The sequence below is a fragment of the Phodopus roborovskii genome, unplaced genomic scaffold, assembly GCF_943737965.1.
Source record: "Phodopus roborovskii unplaced genomic scaffold, PHOROB, whole genome shotgun sequence".
Lineage (NCBI taxonomy): Eukaryota > Metazoa > Chordata > Mammalia > Rodentia > Cricetidae > Phodopus > Phodopus roborovskii.
This window is the reverse complement of record NW_026126416.1, coordinates 30857194-30879188: the sequence shown is the minus strand read 5'-3', so window position 1 is coordinate 30879188 and position 21995 is coordinate 30857194. Positions and strand designations below refer to the sequence as shown.

Below are 21995 nucleotides of genomic sequence, written 5' to 3'. Positions count from 1 at the left end.
CAGGACTGGCTGAGGTGCTTGCTGAAGGCAGAGGGGCTATGGCCTATATTGTGGAAGAGTTGTGAACTCCAGGTAGGGCCACAAGACCTGCTACAGAAGTGAGGGCTGTTACTGTCCTGAGTGTTTGCTTCTGCTTCTGTCCTAATTTTAAGACTCATATATTGAGCAAATAATTGTGTTTTCTTTCCTTCTCTGATCCTTTGCCCTGTAATGTAATGACTGGAATAAAATCAGTAATTCAGTGTTCTTAAATTTATATTGTCCTAATTAAGCTATAGGACACTAAAAGACCATGCATTCCTCAAGGGGCCTTGCTATTTATTCTGAGGGAAGAATGGTGCATTTTCAGTGGTACATGAGATAACTGTATAATGTTAGGCAGAATTATGAGCTTGACATTGTCCTCATCTGAAAATTAAGTATGGCAAAAGGGATGGTTTGATTGGCCCAACTAAGAAACATGCTTCCAAGAAGCCCCTCCCCTAGAGTGGGCGGCCCTTTCCTGTGGTAACCACCTAAATAGAAGGAAGTCTGAGGCTTGCCTGTCTTTACTTCCTGCTAGTGAGAGCATTCATCTGTATTACTGCTGTCCTGTCCCACTAATACCCAGCTTCTCCAGGATCCCACTTGGACTGAAGACATTTAGTTCTTCAGGAACCTTCCAGGCACCAACCAGACTTGGAACTGCTGAGGTATCTGGTTTTGTAATTTGAGCAGCTTCCAGATTATAGCTGTTGTTGGACTGGACTGTGAGGACCCACCCAGCACACTGTAAGTTATTCCAGAAAACCCTCTTTTCTGTATAAACATTCTGTCCGTTCCGTTCCTTAGAGAACCCTACCGAATGCAAACTGTTCCTCTCTCTTCTTTTCCCAGAAAGCTTTGGCCCCTGGAGCTTCCTCAGCTGTCATCTCTCCTCTCTCTCCTTCTAGCCTAGCTCAGTGGGACCTGCTCCAGGAAAAAACGATAAAGAAAATTGCCGAATGACCTTTGATTTGAGAGACTAAGGTTATATTTCAACCCCGGTCCCGGGGCCCTGGGAGAACCACAACTTCATGTCAGCTCTTCCCTGCCTTTACTTTCTCATCTGCCATAGTGCCTCTTCTTCCATAACCATTTTCATCAAGAGATCATAGTTTACCTTTTGTTATTCATTATATATTAATCTTCTCCTAATCTTTCCAGTCCTCATTCTTAATACAAGCAGCTGACTCTTTAGAGAAGTTTTGTCTTGTATATTCTGAGAGGATCTGGCCTTAAAATTTTCTCCCTCATCCCACAAGACAGAAGGAAAAGTCTGCCAGCCTTAGCCTTGAGTTTGTTTTTCAGCTGAGGATAGCAAGCGATGGAGAAAGAAGTGGGAAGAGAGTCGGTTCCCCAGGCCACAGTGGAGAACGACTTTGAGAACCTAGGGCTGGAACTCATGGTAATGTAGTATTGTGGGCTGAAGTGTGACCTGAGCTGCTTTCTCAGTCTATTGACTCTGACAGGGCTGCATGGCTGATCTCAACTTTGCCTGTGTTTACAGGAAAGAGGAGACCCTGAGCAAAGCAGAAAGACAGAAATGACGCAGGAACACAGCCTGAAGGATGGCCAGGGGTAAGGATGTTCCAGAGTCCAGCTTAGAACTTGGGGGTGGGGTGGGGAAGAGGAGTGAGCAAAAGAGATCAAAGTTAATCATTCTGGGACTGCTTCACTCAGACAAACCAGGATCACTGCATGGTCCCACATGTTTTGTTGAATTTATGGAAGTGTCAGCCCATGACAATGACAAGCTCATCAGTGTCAACCTAGAATGACATTAAAAAAATAGCAACAGCAATAACAACAGTAACCATGGCTTACATTTTTTGAGTACTATGTATGATTAACTTAATTTTTATGACAGGCAAGTACTAATTTTCATACTTTGGTTTAAGTTAGAGCACTGAAACTTAGGAATGAACATACTCGTATCAATTAAAACAAAACAAAACAAGTCCCTCTGAGGCCAGGCCTTGTTTGTCGTGTGTGCCTCTAATCCCAGCACTTGGGATGGCAGAGATGGACTGATCTTTAGGAGTTTGGGGCCAGCCTGGTCCACTTAGCAAGTTCTAGACCAGCCAAGGCTACCGAGTGGAACCCTGTCTAAAACAAAACAAAACAAACCCCAGCTCTGCCATGACCAAAGAACTTTTCTGGAATGCCCAGACTTAGGAGTAGGAAAAAGAAAAACATAAGAGCAGAGGCAAAAGGATTTCCTATGGAGGCTCAAAAGAGATGATGACTTGGGAGTTAAGCGAAGGGCCTGATGAGGGAAACTACAGTCTGCAGTGTTGTGTGCTCGGGGGTCGAGGAGGAACAAAGACATTTGAATTTCAACATGGACCTGCCATCAGAGCGAATGTCAAACAATTTGTTTCATATAGTTTATTTGTTTTTGAAACTGAGTTTCTTGTAGCTCATATTCTCCTTAAAGTTGGCATTGACCTGCTAGTCCTTGTTTCTAACTCCGAAGTGCTAGAACTACAGACCTGCACCATCATACCCTGCCTGTTTAGCTACAAACTTTTATATAAAATATCCATATCAATTGATGCATACTTTATATTTCAATGTATTTTTGTTTTTCTACTTTTTTTTGTTTTGGCTTTTTGAGAAAGGGGTTTTCTTTTCTTTTTCTTTCTTTCTTTGTGTGTGTGTGTGTGTGTGTGTGTGTGTGTGTGTGTGGCCTTGGCTGTCCTAGAACTCACTCTGAATTCTGTGAAGCAATGCACTGGTTCCTTTGGTTTGGCTTGTTTTTTCTTGTTTGATTTTGAGTCTTTTCTTCTTTTTGTTTTGTTAGAATATTACTATGTAGTCACAGCTGGCCTGGCACTCACTTGATAAGCTAGGGTGGCATTAAATTTACAACTGTTCTCTTCCCTTGGCCTCTTGAGGTCTGGAATTATATGCAGGCTATTAAATACATATGAGTGGAATCTCTTGCTGGTGTAGTGGTACATGTCTGTCAATCCATTACTTGAGAAGCTGAGGCAGAAGGTTGAGTTCTGATATATATATATATATATATATATATATATATACATATATATATATATATATATATATATATATTATAATTTTTCTTATTTTACATATCAATCCCAGTTCCCTCTCCCTCTTTCCCATGCTTCCCAACCCCCCTCCTATCCCATTTCCTCCCCACTCTCCACAGGGAGGGTGAGGCCTTCCAGGAGGGAATCATCAAAATCTGTCAAGTCATTTGGAGTAGGGCGTAGGTCCTCCATCCTGACTCTAGGCTTAAGGGAGTATCCCTCGGTAGGGAATGTGCTCCCAAAGCCCTTTCATGCACCAGGGATAAATCCTTGTTCCACTGTCAGAGGTCCCTTAGACTGCCCAGGCCTTCTAATTGAGACCCACATTCAGGGAGGTCTGAGTCAGTACTATGCTGGTTTCCTAGCTATCATTCTGGGGGTCCATTTACTCCCCCTTCTGCAGGTCAGCTGTTTCTGTGGGTTTCTCTAGCCTGGTCTTGACCCCTTTGCTCATCACTCCTCCCTCTCTGCAACTGGATTCCAGGAGTTTGGCTCAGTGTTTAGCTGTGGGTGTCAGCTTCTGCTTCCATCAGCTACTGGATGAGGGCAAGTTGTGGTCTTAATGAGTGTGAGAATAGTCTGAGCGTATAGTAAGATCCTCTTTCTGATTTTTTTTTTCTCTTTGAGCACATTTTAGACATGGATGTTACAGGTATATTTTCTTACATACCAAGTAAGATTAGCAGTTGGATTGCTTTTCTGTGAAGGACAAAGTAGTAAACACTTTAGTTTGTAGGCTGTGTAGTCTCTGTTGCATTTACTCAACTCTACCACTTTAGTGAGAAAGAAGGCACAGATAGCAATAAACAAATGGGCATGGACATGTTCTAATAAAACATTATTTAAAAGTATGTAACATTGACACACTTATCCCATCAACCACTACAGTTGACAATCTTTAATGTAGAATAGCTAATATGGCAAGCTTAGACCTATAGCATTGACATATAGTGTAGATACTCCACAGTTGATTTGAAGTTACCAAAGGGATGCCACTGAGCAAGACATCGGGAAGAGAAGCCCACTAGTTTGCCATGATCGGATACCTCTGCCATCACATGTAACAGGTGTGAAGATGAGTGTGAAGATGAGTGAGAATGAAGAAAGAAGGATGCAGGGATATGACAGGCTCAATCTCGTTAGACGAGAGAGGCAACAATAGAGAAGGAGCCCAAAACTATGTGGCCCAAATTCCCAGACCCTTTATTAGTGGCTGTTTGCATCCCTGACTAAACACCATACCTTAGAACCATAGACACAAGGACACTTCTGCTGGGCTTGTTTTCTCTGTTGAAAGTGGAATCGTTTTGCTCACTTGGCTGCAGAGGGAGGTGATCCTGGGGTCAGGTAAGGTAGCCTGGCATGATGATGGAGAGCTTAGATTCAGAAGCCAGGCTACTCAGCTTCCAGAGCTACTACTTATGACCTCTGTGACATTGGAAAATTTACTCAACCATCCCTGACTTTTAGGTTGCAGTAGCAATCTCCAAGGTGTTTTAGAGGAACCCTATTATTATTTGCAAAGTTCTTTGAGCCCAACCGCATGGGAAACACTATACAAAGCAGTCTTGAATAGTTCTTGCTGGGCACCTTCCCTCAGACCTGTCGACAGAGACTCTTGACACTGGTTTGTTTTCTCTTCTATCTGCTAAAGTATGCACAGCTACTAAAGGCCGTGTGTGGTTTTAGGATGCTTAGAATTGCCTCTAAGAAGGACAGGCTGACTATAGAACCTGTCCTTAGGAAAAACACAAAGAGTAAATCCCTGGCATGATTAGTATCCACTTCTGTGGTAGGAAATTATCGAAGACATAGATACTCTAGGTTGAGGAGATGCCCTGATGCCCAGACACAAGGGCCTTGCTGGAACACTATCAAACATCCACCAGCTGAGTAACTTTCTTCACTGACTGAGAACAAACTCTGCCTTGGGGTTATCCAAGGTCTAAGAGTTGCACAGACAGGATGAAGCATTTCTCATGTTTTAATTTTGGTTTCTCATCAGGAGGACTCTCTATCCTTTCATCAAGGTGAGAAGTTTCTTCAAAAGACATGCTGTTTTATTAAAAAAGATCCTGCTCGGTCTCTTGTGTGCAGGTGAGATCAGGAGAATTCATGGAAGTGGGAAACACAAACATTTTTAGGACTGTTATCTTGTGTCAAGATTATTGCTGGGTAAAAAGTAACATTACTCATAAATTAACCTACAGGCTATTTGAGATACAGGTTTTTAACTACCTGTAGGTAAGCCATAATTTATTGCCTCATACCCAGAAGACTAAGTAAAACTTAGAGAAAAGCTATAGTTCAAAACTGTACTATTTAGGCTTTATATTTACATATATATATATGTGTACACACACAAACACACACACACACACACACACACACACACACACATATATATATATATATATATTCTCTTTTTAGTGCTTGGGTTTGACTCAGGGCACAGGTCTGTAGACTTTATGAAAGACTCCTGTCATACATAACATATTTACTGGTTTATAATTAAGATAAGCGCTATACATTATTTTTGAAAGTCAGAAAACCTTGTTTACAGTATGTTGTCAGTGACATGTGGAGATTTGATTAGATGCAGCTGGGATATTGAGATCAAAAATTACCCTTGGGGTGAATTTGAGAGCATTGAGAAAAATACACATAGTTTTTCCTCCTTGTGGCAGCTTCTCTTACATCACTTAGCTCAAGAGAAAAGTTTTAATCATTTAACATTTCAACACAGCTGGGGTAAAAAAAAAAAATCAGGAAGAGATGTCCAATTTCCAAAGATGTTGACCACATCTAAGGGACAGAGTGAGGACAGCAGCTAAAACAGAAGGGGGCGAGACTTCGACGGGAGCAGAGAGGCATGGCCTCATGCTCCATGGATGCTCAGCCTTGCTGACTTTCTCTCTTCACCCTCTCTTTGTAGCTTATGCTGCCTACTTCCTGGCAGCTTGCATCCTGAACTTCCAGAGGGCACTGGCATTATTTGTCATCACCTGTCTTGTAATCTTCTTCCTGGCTTGCCACTTTCTGAAAAAAATTTTTGGTAAAAAACTAATAAGCTGTCTGAAGCCCTTAAAGAAACCCCGCCTGAGACGTTGGCTGAAGTGGTAAGTGTGCCAGTCAACTTGCATTGCTGTTTACGAAACACCTGAGAACAATGTGCAGGACAGACTGTTTAGGTGCCCAGGTTCAGAGGCTTAGCCTATGGTGTCTCAGCCCCATCAGTGATGGGGCAGTGTACTGTGTGAAGTGAGCTGCTGGAGCAAAGCTGCTCACATCATGAAGGCAGGGAAGGGGGATGGGAGCAAAGAGATTATGTCCCACCTGCAGCTTCCACAGCCTCCAAATTGTGCTTTTAATTGTGAATGTATCAATGAATAATCTCAATTATGAGAGATGGAAGCCCTCTCTCTCGCCTCCCTTCTCTTCCCTTCCTCTTTCTTTTCTTTTTTCTTATTTTCTTTTTTATGGGACAAAGGTTTGTCTCAAACTCTATGTAGCCAAGGATGACTTTGAACTTCTGATCCTCCTGCCTCTGCCTCTTGAGTGCTAGAGTTACAGGCAGCTATTACCGAACTTAGTTTATGGAACGCGGGGGATTGAACCCAAGGCCTTGTGAATCCTAGGCAAGCCTTCTACCAACTGAGAATCATAGCCAGTTCGTTTAACATTTTAACATTTTGAAAGTTCCTGAGAGGGATCCAGGCCCTTTCCTACACAAAGGCAAAGTATAGAGAACACATAGCAACAGACCTTTGATCTGCAAAGCCCAGTCTAGTTTCTTATCGCCTTGGGTCAATATTGCTGGTGCAGATGGGTCTCTAGATCAGGGAGGAGTTTCAGTCTGAAATCCCAAGAGCCAAGGGGTTAGAGAAGATGCTTGCATTTACATTATGCTACCAACTAAGTTGTTTCTGTTCTCTATGCTCTATTCTCCTCCCCTCTAGTCTTCCAGGGCCTGCTACCTGCTTTTGTGTTTGCAAACTCCATCAGTGGTTCTCAACCTTCCCAATGCCGTGGCCCTTTAATATAGTTCTTCATGCTGTGGGGACCCTCACCCATAAAATGATTTTCCTTGCTACTTTGTAACTGTAATCTTGCTAGTGTTATGAATCATAGTGTAAATAACTGATATAGGAATCCCAAAGGGGTTGTGATCCACAGGTGAAAACCTGATGATCAACATAACTGAACTGGATTCTGCAGCAGCTATAGTTGATCTAACTATGCCTTGTCCACATGCACTGACTGTAGGCCAGACTTTCTAGAAAGTCTTTTCTCATTCTCCAATGAATGCACAGAAAATAGGTGTTCAATAGTGATAATTTGGAGAAATAACGTGTAACCATTGAAGTTTTGTTTCACAGATTTATTTGACAGTATTGGAGGAGGGCCAAATGAATGTATTCATTAAATAAACTTTTGGAAGCCAGATGTTATTCCGTCTGAGAAAGGGATGTGTAATTCAGTCCGGAGTCTCTTTTGCGGTGTTGCTCTGGAGACGCCGTCTCAGTGGATCAAGTGTTTCTTTCTGTATTGTTTTCACCTGTAATATCCTTTATAATTCTCTTCCCTTAAATTGAGGAAATTCATCTGCTGTTTTGTTTGTTTTTGAGAAAGGGTACGTGATGTGAGCCAGCTTCAAACTAACCGTGAAGATGACTTTAACCTCTTTTTCAGTTTTACTTTATGTGTACCAGTGTTTTGTCTGCATGCATGTATTTACACCACATGTATGCCTGGTGACCACTGTGTTCAGAAGAGCTGCTGAGCCAGTTCTCCAATCCCAACATTAAAATATTATCCTCCTGCCTCCACCTTCCTAAGGCTTGTACTACCATGACTGACTCCTTATTTATTTTGGTTGGCCAGGGATTGGACGGACCCAGGGTCTTGTTCATTCTAGGCAAGTGCTCTGCGAAGCTACGTCCCAAGCCTCCAGTCTATGCATTGAAATACGTTTGGTGCATGTAAAAATGATTCATCCATAAACGTCTTATTTAATTCTCATCCTTGGAGTGGTTAAAAATTGAGTAGCCATCCATCTGGGACCAGTACATCCTCTCGTTCTGTTTTCAGTATTTTGATTGGTTGTTATTAGAAGCACCTTCAGGGATGGATTTCTATATTAAATTTTATTGAGATGGCTATATGAGAAAAGATACGTGATTTGTATCATCAGATTAGACACATATTTCTGTAAATTGGGGGAGAGCAGACACTAGGGAACTAGCAAGTATTTCTCACGGTCCATCTCTGCCTAATCAGGAGTAAGCCATTGAGTAATGTCACTGACTCTCTGACTGCCTGTCAGAGGGTTCTTGGTTGCTGGTTTGCTGAGTGGTAACCTAGCTCTGGCATTCCACCTTTAGGGTGTTCGCAGGAGCCTCTGTGGTTGGCCTTATCCTGTGGCTGGCTCTCGACACAGCTCAAAGGCCAGAGCAGCTGATCTCCTTTGCAGGAATATGTATGTTCATCCTCATCCTCTTTATCTTCTCCAAACACCACAGTGCGGTGAGTTTGGGGTATTTAGGTTGGGTCTAGCAACACACAGCAAGGGCTAAGTAGAAATTACAAAATGTGTGTGACATGATAGAGAAAGCTAAGTAACATTTCCTGAAATTTTCCTCACAGTCTTATTCCTAAGAGAAGTATGAAAGCTTTTAGAGACCTTAGGCCTGCTGGATGTTATTGTGGTATGTATGGATATAGTTAGCACTAGAGAAAAGTAAAAGAACATATAAATAAGGAAAGAAAGAAAATAGAATATGGCAGAGAATCAGGTGGCACTGTGCAAAAATGATGTTTGTGGAAGTTATCTGTATGCATGTGTCATAAGTATCATGTAACTTACTTTAAAAATCTGTGTGGACATACTTGTCTCTGTACAATGTCACCCTAGTTTCCCTTGCTAGTCCCCATGTTCCCTATGCCATTGTCTTAGGGTACTATTTCTATGATGACACACCATGACCAAAAGCAACTTGGGGAGGAAAGGGTTTATTTGGCCTTTCTCTCACATCACTGTACCTATCAAAGGAAATCAAGAGAGGAACTCAAACAAAGCAGGGACCTGGAGGCAGGAGCTGATACAGAGACCACAGAGGAGTGTTGCTTATTGGCTTGTTCCTCAGGGCTTGCTCAGTTTGCATTCTTACAGGACCTAGGACCACCAGCCCACAATGGGCTGGGCCCTCCCACATCACCCGTTGTTTAAGGAAATGCTGACACCCCAATATTATGAAGGCATTTTCACAATTGAGGTCCCTTCCCCTTAGAGGACTTTAGCTAGGATCTGGTTGACATCATGTACCTTTCCTGGCACATCCATGCCTCACACTCACATGCAGAAAATAAACAAATCTAATTTTTAAATTTTATCATCGTATCTGTGTAAGTGTTTTGTCTGCATGTATGCCTGTGTACCATATGTGTGTAGTGTCCTTGGAAGCCAGAGTTGGACCCCATAAAGCTAGCCAGCACAGCCATGTGACCCCAGACTGACTGTTAACATCCTCACAAACTCCATTCCTAGCACAAGGTTGAACCAGGCAATGGCCAAGTAAGGTCTGGAGCTCATGCTTGAATATTTTCTTCTCGATCCCAGGTGTGCTGGAAGACAGTGTTTTGGGGCCTGGGCCTTCAGTTCGTCTTTGGGATTTTGGTCATCAGAACTGAACCTGGATTTATTGCATTTCAGTGGTTGGGCGATCAGATCCAGGTACGGGAATTAAATGTCAGAGTTTCAATCATCTGGGACTCGAAGAATGTAGATTTGAGGGAAGTGTGAGGCTTTGGGACTATGTCTTCATGGTGGTCTTGGGGAATTTGGTTGGGTAAAGAGAGAGAGAGAGTAATGGGGTTCAGGCAGGAATACAAGTGAAGAGAAAGGATTTGCTGCGTCTGTCATTTCATGACCAACTCTTGGGACATGGCCTGCACACAGGTGATCACACCCGAGGCTAAGCACATCTTCCTCTGTGTCCTGCCTGTCCTAACTCTCACCCTCATCCCCCCCCCCCACTTCAGATTTTCCTGGCTTATACTGTGAAAGGCTCCAGTTTTGTTTTTGGTGATGCACTGGTCCAAAGTGTTTTTGCTTTTCAGGTAAGCTCTATTTTGTGGGCAGGGATGGCCATGTCGGTGAAAGGGTAGGGGGAGATAAATGGGAGTGTTCAAGAGGTCAGATAGTCTTTATCAATTTGACTCTGGAAAGATGTCCACTTTTCCCCCCATGATCCTTTACCATCATGAAATTGATTGAAAGGTAGGTTTGGGAAGAGGCTCAGGAAATAACCCATGGTTCAGTACTGATAGGCTGACAGGTTTGCAGTACATTTTGAGCTTATTCCTAAACTGCTTTGTATCAGATGCTCTGGGAATGCCCAGAGTTTAATTTAGAGGCACACAAGGGCTTGCTTGCGGCACACGTAGCACATGGAGTATAATCTCTCACCTGTGGCCACCATTCTCATTGCAGTCCTTGCCAATCATCATTTTCTTTGGATGTGTGATGTCTATTCTCTACTACCTGGGCCTTGTGCAGTGGGTGATTCAGAAGGTAAGTCCTCGAAAGGACCTTCAGCTTGGACCTGTCAGGGGAATGGGCCATGCTGATACTTTCTTTGGGGAAAATGATCCTACACAGGACATGAAGTCAGACGGGATGTGAAAAAGCACCCACCTCTTTAAGCATCCTGATGTAGGCAGGGTCAGAACACAGTAAAAAGCTGGGCTGGACTGAGCTTTGGTATTGGGTGTGATATGTCGATCTAGAAGTCCCAGGGTCCGAGTTTGTAACTGGCTATTATGTTTGTAACCCACTACTGTGTTTGTAGCTTGTTCTGTTGCTCTGCCACACATTTTCCCTAGTTCTCAGTTTCCTTACCAGGAAACAGAGTAGTGGGAGGTGCTTTACTGGACATTACCCAAGATTTCTGCTAACATAGGAGTCTGGATTCTTGTAGATTGCCTGGTTTCTGCAAATCACCATGGGTACCACTGCTGCCGAAACCCTGGCTGTGGCAGGAAACATTTTTGTGGGAATGGTAAGTATGTGGGCCTTCTGCTTTTCTTTTCTCTTAAGAACTGAGATCTTGGCAGAAAACAAATCCAGAAAGAGGATTTTCCCTTCTCTCCTCCCCACTGCCTGCCTTTCTTTTTCCCAGAAACAGTGTCATGGAGTCCAGGCTGACCTCATTCTCACAGCATAGTTGAGGATGGCCTTGAATTCCTGAGCTCCCTGCCTCCACCTCCCGGGTGTATTTGCACAGATCATTAAACAGCTCGAAAGGCACTTTTTTGTTTGTTTGTTTTGCTTTTGCTTTGTTTTGTTTTGAGATAGGCTTTCTCTGTGTAACAGCTCTGACTGTCCTGGAACTCACTTTGTAGACCAGGCTGGCCTCAAACTCATGAAGATCCACCTGCCTCTGCCTCCCAAGTGCTGGGATTAAAGGCAAGGTTTTTCTTATGAAAAGCCTGAGAAATGGAGACTGTGAAGCAGTTGGTGCCTTATGAAAGAAGAACTTAGTTCGTTGCTTTCACCCTTGGTACCTAATCCATAGTCTGGACACACTATCTAAAGAGTGCTTAGCCCCGGTCTAGCTTCTTACATAGGAATATAGGTGAAAACAGTAGTCCAAGCCTTATCCCCCTCAGGAGCTACCAAGGATGTTTGAACTGCTGTCTAGTTTCTTGGTGTGACCTGCTGTGATCCCCATTTTCTGAGGTCTCTGAGGAGGCAATGGCTTGTCTGGCTCAGAACTAACAGGGTTCTTCTCCACAGGACTCCATAGTGTGTCTGTCTGTGTGGAATAAGTGCTGTTTGAGTGAAATAGCTGCCCTTCCTGTTGCTGCGATAAAATACCCCCCAAAGAGCACATTAGGAGAGTAATGGCTTATTCTTGACTCACAGTTTGAGAGTATAGTCATCTTGTTGGGAAGATCTCCGTCATAGAAACTATGTTACAGCTAATGTAACAGCCAGTCAGGAAGCAGATAACGGTGTTTGTGGCCAGCTAGCTTTCTCTTCAATGCAATCCAAAACCCAAGCCTAGGAAATGATATTACCCACTGTTAGAGTGGGTCTTTCCCCTCAGTTAACCTAATTAAAATAGCCTCTCACAGGCTAACCTAATCAAGATAATCCTCACAGGCATTCCTAGAGTTTTGTCTCCTGGACGTTTTTTTCAACTGTTGATAGTCAGAGTTAGCCATTACAGTGTTAAATATGTGCTATTGAGTAACCAAATCAACACTAGGGATGCTTGTTTTTCAAAGGGGCAGGAAGTTAACATTGAGATCTTTTTCTTCCAAAGTCTTAGGCTGTTATGTTTTCAGAGCGCTTCTGGTGCTTCTACCATAGCCCTTAATTTTGTTAAAATTATCTACAGTCAGTTTTCCATTAATGGTCTTAGTGGCTGGGTCCTTTTGTTGTCTATCATTAAAGGATAAATGGCATCCTAGACTGAGGCTAGGTGATTTCCTGGTTGAATCTTCCTAATTAATAAAAAATGTAGACATTTCTTTAGAAATATATTACATTTATTTAATCTCCCCCCCCCCCGTGTGTGTGTGTGTGTGTGTGTGTGTGTGTGTGTGTGTGTGTAAGCATTTGTGTGACATGCACTCATGTGGCAGTCAGAGGACAACATGCAGAACTCAGTTCTATCCTTCTACCATGTGGGCTGTAGATAGTGAACTCAGGTCTTCCGGATGAGCTTTCTTGGTGGCCTAATAGTATTGTTATTATTTCTTTCCCACTTCATTGGCTTAGGTGAGTTATTTTCAGTTCATTTAATGCATGCTTTGTAGACATCTAGTGTGTGGTCAGTAAGTGTTCTGTACTACATAAATCACCCAGTTAAGTCCATGGATTTGGACATGGCAAACAAAATAAATGAATGCCAGTTGTCTACAGTATTTTATAGCGTGACATGGAAACAGGTGGAAACAGCCAGCAAGGAGATGGTTGGGCAGGTCTGAAGCCTAAGGGCAAAACTTTTTGTTCACTGGCTAGAAGGGCATGCATCTGATGGGTCCATTCCCTGTCTGGGACGAGCACTTTGATATAGGTATGTGACTGTTTGTATGTGACCGTTTTTCTTTGTTTTTAGACAGAGGCACCTCTGCTCATCCGTCCCTACCTTGCAGACATGACTCTCTCTGAAATCCATGCAGTGATGACTGGAGGCTTTGCTACCATTGCAGGCACTGTGTTGGGAGCCTTCATATCCTTTGGGGTGAGGCACAGTTTACACAGTCTCTCCTGGTGCAACCACATTGAGCCCCACAATGTTGCTAATCCCCCCCCAATCTGGCCTTACAGATTGATGCATCATCCTTGATTTCTGCCTCAGTGATGGCTGCACCTTGTGCACTTGCCTTGTCCAAACTTGTGTATCCAGAAGTAGAGGAGTCCAAGTTCAAGAGCAAGGAGGGAGTGAAGCTTCCCAGTAGGTGAGCTGAGCCGGGGAAGCACATAATTTGGGAGATGGTAAGGTGTGCTACCTAAGAGAGGCCCTGTGGTGGTAGAGACTTCTGGTCACCCCAAAGGAAGAACATCATTCGGCGTCTCCGTTTGCTATCTCTGCATCCACCTTGTCATTCTTGTCTTGTTTTGATTTAACCTTCCCACCTGGCGATAACTCCTTAGGCAATTACTCCACATCCTTGGCATTATACTGTCATGGCAGTAACATCGGAATCACTTCAGAGTAAGGGATTCCATCACCTCTCACACTTCAGGGGCAATGGAGCTTCTCTGAGGAGCTGAGGTAGTATATGCTTTATGCCCAATAACCACAGGGACGAGAGGAACATCCTGGAAGCTGCGAGCAATGGAGCCACAGATGCCATCGGCCTTGTTGCTAATGTTGCAGCCAACCTCGTTGCCTTTTTGGCTGTGTTGGCCTTTGTCAATGCTACCCTTTCTTGGCTGGGGGAAATGGTGGATATACATGGACTCTCTTTCCAGGTAAGTCTTCTATATCTTGGCCATGTTTTCCTGACCCACGGTAAGCCAAGAGAAAGCCTGAGCAGAATAGGGAGGTATAAGGAGGGGAGGGCTGAGTCTCCAAGGAGGCTCCTTGCAGCTAACCATTTTCTGCTCCTGGGGTATTTCTCTTCCCCTCAGGTTATCTGCTCCTATGTCCTTCGGCCCATGGTTTTCATGATGGGTGTAGAGTGGGCAGACTGTCCACTGGTAGCTGAGATCGTGGGAGTCAAATTATTCATAAATGAATTTGTGGCCTATCAAGAACTGTCTCAGTTCAAGAACAAACGTCTCTCTGGAATAGAAGAGTGGATCAATGGCGAGAAACAGTGGATTTCTGTAAGTGACATTCCAGAAAAATCACAGAGTGAAAGTTTTGGGCCATGTATATCCAAGGGAAGGCACAAAGTTCCACACAGGCGTTGTGGGCCCACAGGCATTTCCCAGTGTCCCAGCCTAACCACAAGACAAGCAGAACCTTATATCTCAGTACCTAGCTTCTGCTACAGGTCCCTGTGTTACTTCTCCTCTGAATTTGGCCCAACTTTGATCTATAAGATTAATTGTTGCTTCCTTACATTGGGACAATCTAAGGAACACACCTTTTAGATGTTCTTAAGTCTCTTTACTTACACATTCAAATTGCTGGGAATTGATCTTCTATATATCTCACATTGTTTCCCTAGGTAATTTTCTCCTTATCTTTAATGAGAACAGTGCTGGGCAAGGAGTCTTGTGGTATTACCACATCACAGCAGCTGTTGTAACTCAGGGGCCAGTTATTTTCTGAGCATCTTTCATGGTTCTGTAGAAGACTGTGAGAAAGACTTGGTGTATCCTGGGACTCCTACCATATTTGTGAGACACAGCAGAACTGAATGTATCTACTTGTTTCCCCCCTCCCCTAGGTGAAAGCTGAAATTATTGCAACGTTTTCACTCTGTGGATTTGCCAATCTTACTTCTATAGGAATCACACTGGGAGGCTTGAGTGAGTTGTTAAATTCCCCCAGGTCTCCAGGGTACCACACATCTTGCAACCTCTGCTCACTGCAAAGCTGGGGCTAGCAGAGAAGCTGATACGAAGTGAGCCTCTAAGGCCATGCGTAACTCAGAGCTTGTGCAGTCAGGCTGAATATGGGTTGATTTCTTTATGATCTATTTGTGTCTTCTCCTTCCTGCCAAGGCACAAACAGGATTTATTTTTATTTTCCTTACAAGGAAGAAGTTATAAAAATGATATTTCTATCTTTCCATTAAACTGCCAAAGGTACTTTCTGAAATTAAGCTACATTTGTACAGGAGTCAGAGAGAGAGAGAGAGCAAGTAAATAGAACAAGTATTATACATTGTCAGGTTAAAAGTTGAGAGTCCTGGAGTACAGAGGACTTAGTATTTGAAGTTGCATCATTCTGATTGCTGGAGAGATGCCAGGAGAGAGGGAGAGGTTCTGGAGGGCAGAGTCTATCAGAAGCTTAAGCACTTGGAAGAGACAAGTTAGAAATGAGTCTTAGAAGAAATAGAGTGTGTGAAAATGCCATTTCTGGCAATCACATTCTGGGATGGAATTATTATTATTATTATTATTTAATTTATTATTTTACATGTCAATCCCAGTTCCCTCTCTCTCCCTCCTTTCCTTTCTTCCTCCCTTCCTCCCTTCCTCCCTTCCTTCCTCCCTTCCTCCCTCCCTCCCTTTTGCCCTCTCTGCCCTCTTACATGCACCCGGACCACCTTCCCCTCCAATTCCCCCACCCCAATTCCACATGTAGGGCAATGCCATCCAGGTGGGGTCATGTAGATCTGACAGGTCATTTGAAGTAGGGACTAGGGCTTCTCTCCTGTCTCTAGGTTAAGGCAGTTAGCCCTCCATGGGGTATGTGTTCACAAGGTTGGGATGGAATTATTAACTTTATTTCATTGATAGCTGATTAAACAGTTTGAAAGTGAAACAATTTCCTTTTGGTTTCTCTTTTCCCTTCTGTTAAATACGTATCCATGTTGTTCTACTTCTGCTACTTGGTAACTATGATTCTGGAAGCCAGGGTGAGATGGATACTGCCCTGTCCAGTCCTCTGGCTTGGAACAGTCCATCTAATTCCAGTCTATACATAAGAGTATAGATCTCAGCTAGCATATACCAGGCATGCACCTGCTAGGATCAGCTCAGAGTCTTGCTTGACTCAAATGTATCTTGAGTAGATTCCAGAACCACTGAGGTAAGGATCAGATATGCAATCCTTGACCCAGGATAAGTATGAGTTATTTATCAAGACTATGTATGTACACACCTCTTATGACAGCTAGAGCAGCCTTAGGTGGTTGGTCATAAAGACACTATTCACATGTTGTGTTGTGTTTTTTTTTTTTCCTTGCATTCTTCTGAATGGGGGACTCATGGGCTACCTCTCCTTGCTGTACGTTAAAAATATCCAATTTGCTTTCTTTTGTTGCCTATAGCATCAATGATGCCCCAACGGAAGAGCGACTTGTGCAAGATTGTGGTCAGAGCTCTCTTCACGGGTGCTTGCGTGTCCTTTATCAGTGCCTGCATGGCAGGTAGGTGCCTAAGCGCTATCTCTGGCAGAGAACACAGCATCTCTCTCAGAAAATTCTCTTAATTAACTATCCATCCCATAGACAACTGATTTACAGTGTTACCAGCTCCCAACCAAACCACAAAGAACTCTGGGGACCATGTGCCAAATCTTCCTCTGTCACGTGATGTCTGTCTCCTTTGTGCAGGAATCCTCTATGTTCCCAGGGGAGCTGAAGCTGACTGTGTCTCATTCCTAAGCACAAGTTTCACCAACAGAACCTATGAGACCTATGTGTGCTGCAGAGAGCTTTTCCAAAAGTAGGTGAACACCATAGTTTCTGCTCCCTCCTATCTCCTCTCTTCCATGAAAGAAACTTCTAAATATTGGAGATGAGAGGTCTTGAGTCCAGTCCTGTGTACACTGTATGTGTATGAGACACAACATGAATGTTGGTGATGGCCTTTACCTGTAACCTTTTCTCTCATTATCTTTGGTATTAGCCCTATAGATGTTTATAGATGATGATTTTACAGTAGTCCTACTTGATAAAATCAGAGGTTGTTTTTCAGATAGAAATGGAGCAGACCACCAGGCATGGTGGTACACGCCTTCAGTTTGAACACTCGGGAGGCAGATGCAGGTGGACCTCTGTGAGTTGGAGGCCTGCCTGGTATACAAATGGAGTTCCAGGACAGCCAGGGCTGTCTTAGAAAACCAAAAGAAAGAAAGAAAGAAAGAAAGAAAGAAAGAAAGAAAGAAAGAAAGAAAGGAAGGAAGGAAGAAAGAAAGGAAGAAAGAAAAAAAAGGACCAGGAGGAGAATTTAAATTTACAATAACCAGATAACCTCTAGTTCAGATAGTGTAAAGGGTATAAAGGAGATAAAGGTGATCTTATTTATTACATTCTAGATTATGAAAAAGGACCTATCATTTAAACAAAAGAACTAGTTTGGGGACACATAAAAGGAAGGTATGAGGAATTAAAATATTTGACACATGTGTCCTGGTTGAGGGCTTCAGGGTTGGGAAGAGCTTTAGGAAGCAAAGTTGACATTACAGAAAGGCCTTGTGTGAGAGTCTAGAGAAGTTAGATTTGGTCCTGCAGGGTTCTGGATACCAGCATGGTTAACTGTGCTTTACAGAAGGACATTTTGATAACAAGGAGAGCAGAACAAACACACGCTGTAACAGTTTCAGCAAGAGATGATGAGATGCTTAAGGGTACAGGTACACTAGACCAAGTGGAATCAACAGGACTGGTACTCAACTAGGTAGGAACAAGACCCAGGGTGAGGAGGAGAACTCTCTTACCTGTCCTGAGCCAGTGGACTAGTACAGGAATAGGAGTAAAGGAGAAAGGCATGGTCTTCTCCAGTCCTGGATTTGTTAATTTGGAGGTTCCTGTGTGAACTCCATATGAAGCCATTCACAAGTCAGCTGGAGTCTGGGACTCAGGGAGAAACCAGAGCTGGAACCTGCTTAGGAGGAGATGTATATGTAAGAGATCTGTTCCCTGTGGAGTATGATATCTAAGGCCAGGGAATAAAGTAAAAGTTTTTGGGATTGTTAAAGAAGAATTTGTAGACTGGATAGATCTTTAGTCTGGTGTGTATGTTCTCAGTGGATTTTCTAAAGCCACATTCTCAGAGGCATTAGCCAATAGAACTTGAAAGAAATGTCACTGGGGCTGGAGGAAATGGCTCAGCAGTTAGCAAGCTGCTCTTGCTGAGCACCTCAGTTGTTTCCAGTGTGCACACTGGGTAGCTTCCAAACAGCTGTAACTCCAGCTCCAGAAGGGTACATGCTGAAGTCCTCCACAGGCAGCTGCTCTCACACCCACACATAAGCATATAAGTTGAAGAAACTAATAGCTGTATGTATGTATGTATGTATGTATGTATGTATATGTATATATATTCATACACACATATATGTGTGTATACCTATATGTACACCCATACATACGTAATGATAATAATTGAAGAAAAAGAGGATGTTAACTTGAGAGTAGAGGGGAATATGGGAGAGGCATGAGGGAGTTGGGGGGTTGGAGGGAGGAAAGGGGGAAGTAATTCTATTTCAATTTGAATAAAATGAAAATCAAAGAAATTTAAAAGAGAAATATCTTTGCCTAATTAATTTATACCAATTAAATGTAAGCATTTTTCCTTTTCCTTCTGAAGAGGAAAGCTGTCTTAGGTATCAGCTTTTTTTTTTTTTTTTCCCAAGACAGGGTTTCTCTGTGTAGTTTTGGCTGTCCTGGAACTCATGGTGTAGACTAGGCTGGCCTCGAACTCACAGAGGTCCGCCTGCCCCTGCCCCACCCCCAAGTGCTGGGACTAAAGGAGTGTACCACCACTGCCTGGCCAGCCCTTTTTTTTTTTTTTTTTTAAATTAAATTAAATTCTATTCTAGATCTTTTATAAGGCACTCATTTTGTCTCAGCTGTCTGGAAATGTTTTTTCTAACCGGACTGAGGTTAGGCACTCGCCACAAGGCAGACACAGGAAACTGTTCTGTACTAGCATTAACTAAAGTGTGAGCAGCAAAATGAATTTAAGTAGATCTCATTTCATTGGTTGTAGCCAACAGACCCACTCACAGGTTTGGGGTTCTGTTCTCAGCCACTTGGTAAAACTTGTTGATACATTGCTCTGCCTTGTCTGTGTGTGACACATGCGAATCTCCCTGGCTTTATCGTTTCAGTACGCGGCTGAATGGAACCAACATGCCTTCTTTCTTGGGTCCCTGGGAAGACAAGAAGTTCAGCGCCATAAGTCTTGCTAGTTGCTGTAGCCTCTACAACAACACTGTCTGTGTATGAGGCTGGCAGGACCATTTCCACTACAGTTCTTATAGAACGGGTTTGTGTTGTCAAATGGATACTGAAGCTTCAAATTCTACGAGGACCACACTAGAATCTACCAAGTGAAAGTTCTGGGCTTACTGTAGTCCAGCATAAAACCCAACACCCACCTTTCCACTGGGGTGCAGCCCCCTGGACAGGAATATCCCCATAGGCCCTTCTGAGCCAAATGACAGTAGGAATGCAGCTAAGAGGGAAAATATCTGTGTGGTAAGGGCCAAGATTGAGCTTCAATCCCTGACCCGGTCCAGAGTCATGAGAGTGAGTAAACCAAAGCAGATGCTTAGGTTTCAATGGAGTGGTAGCAGACCCCTGTGATCATAACTGATAAGCCAACAGCTAAGGAAGAGTGTCTCAGCTTGGGTTACAGAGTGAGATACTGTTTCAAAACCCCAAACCCAAAAGTGTTTCATACAAGTGATACAGTATACCGTGTGTCCTTGGGAAGAGATGGTGGTGAGGAACTGTATTTCTAAAGTTCTATGTGAAGCATATGTTGATATTTAGTGATAACATATTTTTCTGTTGCCAAGTATTTGTAAACAAAAACTCCTTGCCCTCCTCACACAGTAACAAAAATATTCCTTGTACATAAAATGTTTTTTAAAAGAGGATTTATTTCATTTTTTAATAAGTATGTGTGTGTGCATGCGTGTGTGTGCATGTATGTGTGATGAGTGTGTGTGTGTGTGTGTGTGTGTGTGTGTGTGTGTGTGTGTGTGATGAGTGTAGGTGCCAGAGGAGGCCAGAGGTGTGGGGACACCTGGAGCTGGAGTTACAGGTAGCCCGATGTGGATAATTGGACATGAACTTAGGTCTTCTGTGGGACTCAACCCCTGAACTGTCTCTCCAGCCCTCTATACATTCTAAGGAATGTATTCCAAGGGATGTATTCCAAGGGATATATTCTAAAGGATGTATTCTAAGGGATGTATTCTAAGGGATGTATTCCAAGGGATATATTCTAAGAGATGTATTCTAAGGAATGTATTCTAAGGGATGTACTTTAAGGGATGTATTCTAAGGGACATAGTCTAAGGAATGTACTCTAAGGAATGAATTCTAAGGAATATCCATGTGAAAGGCCTTTACTTTGTTTGGTATTCTTTAGTGCCAGCTATCTGTACCTCAGGTTTATGGAGGATCCATTAAAAATAGCTTTGGATCAGCAAGATGGCTCACCTTGTAGAAGTGCTTGCCCGATGGCCTGAGTTAGATCCTGTGAGGACTTCTCAGAGTAGCAATGGATAAGGGACATTTACAACCAGGGCTACTTAACAATTACAGCAGCCTCACTGCTCTTGGCTTCAAGGCCTCAGTAAGGGGACAAGTGTGGTGACACATGCCTTGGATCTCTGTGAGTTCAAGGACACATTGATCTACATGGTGAATTTCAGAACAGCCAGGGCTACATAAGGAGACCTTGTCTCAAGTAACCAGAAGGAAAAACCAAACTAAACACAAAGGAGAGTCTGCTGTACCCATTATGGTCTGGTGCCAGTGCTCTGCTACAGAATCCAGGAATTGTCCAGTGTAGAAAGTGGCAGAGGCAGTGCCATAAGCAGCAGTGATTCAACAGTTACATAGCTAGAGGGTACCAAACACGTCCAGTTAGCTAGACCTTTGTGATGCTTCTGTGTGGTGGTTCTAGGGGTTGAATTCATGGGTTTGGGTCCTCATGTTTGCACAGCAAGTACTTTACCAAATGATCCATCTCTCTATCCCAAGAGTAGCTTTAAAAATTAATTTATGCCTGGCGGTGGTAGCGCATGCCTTTAACCCCAGCACTAGGGAGGCAGAGGCAGTCGAATCTCTGTGAGTTTGAGACAAGCCTGGTCTACAAGAGCTAGTTCCCAGACAGCCTCCCAAAGCCACAGAGAAACCCTGTCTCTAAAAACCACACAAAAAAATTAATTTATGCACACGTGTGAGTGTGTGTGTGTCTGTCTGTCAAAGTATGTAGGCACGAATGTGAGAAATAAATTTCTGTTGTTTAAAAGTCACTTGGTCTAATGTAGTTTTTTCTAATAGGTCAGGTAGATGAGGTGAATACTGCTTGCATACATCTACCATAAGTGTATTCTATTCCTTTCCAGAGATACCTGACACAAAGACCTGCATATGCCCAACTCTTCTCCTAGTTAGACTCAGAAGGGCAGGAGTAAAGGATGGGTTAGGTTTGGCTAGAGTTTGCTTAGGGGTATAGACAAGAAGCCCCATGCTACAATTAAGGTACAAATCTAAAGTTCAGAATTGATGGAGCCATATACACTCTTACATAGTGAAGGTGACCCAAGAACAGGGGGAACCAGGCCATCAAATGGCTCCTAGTGCAAAAGATAGATGTTTGGAACAACCTATCCCAGTAGATGAGAGCTTGGTTAGCCAAGATGAAGGTGAGTAAATATTTGAGAAAGAGACATGCAGGGTTGCATAAAGTACAATTTATTAGACATGCCTATGAGTAGACACATGTACTGACTGATGGTGAGACTTGGAGGTTTATGC

General features: G+C 43.2%; 1 protein-coding gene across 3 annotated transcripts; it reads left to right on the top strand.

Moving 5' to 3' along the window:
- Window positions 1–568: 568 nt before the first annotated feature.
- On the top strand, window positions 569–20099 carry Slc28a2 (solute carrier family 28 member 2). Of its 3 annotated transcripts, none has more exons than XM_051183531.1 (18): window positions 569–771; window positions 1330–1426; window positions 1529–1599; window positions 5083–5174; window positions 6013–6196; window positions 8462–8603; window positions 9697–9810; window positions 10119–10196; window positions 10570–10650; window positions 11057–11137; window positions 13205–13330; window positions 13417–13547; window positions 13896–14064; window positions 14224–14421; window positions 14991–15072; window positions 16542–16640; window positions 16827–16938; window positions 19328–20099. In XM_051183531.1, exons 2-18 carry the CDS (start codon window positions 1346–1348, stop codon window positions 19443–19445), a joined length of 1959 nt encoding a protein of 652 aa, XP_051039488.1. In that variant the 5' UTR covers window positions 569–771; window positions 1330–1345; the 3' UTR covers window positions 19446–20099. The 3 variants fall into 3 exon arrangements, with proteins under 3 accessions (XP_051039488.1, XP_051039486.1, XP_051039487.1); XM_051183529.1 differs by having other exon boundaries at window positions 1288–1426; XM_051183530.1 differs by having other exon boundaries at window positions 1284–1426.
- Window positions 20100–21995: the final 1896 nt, after the last annotated feature.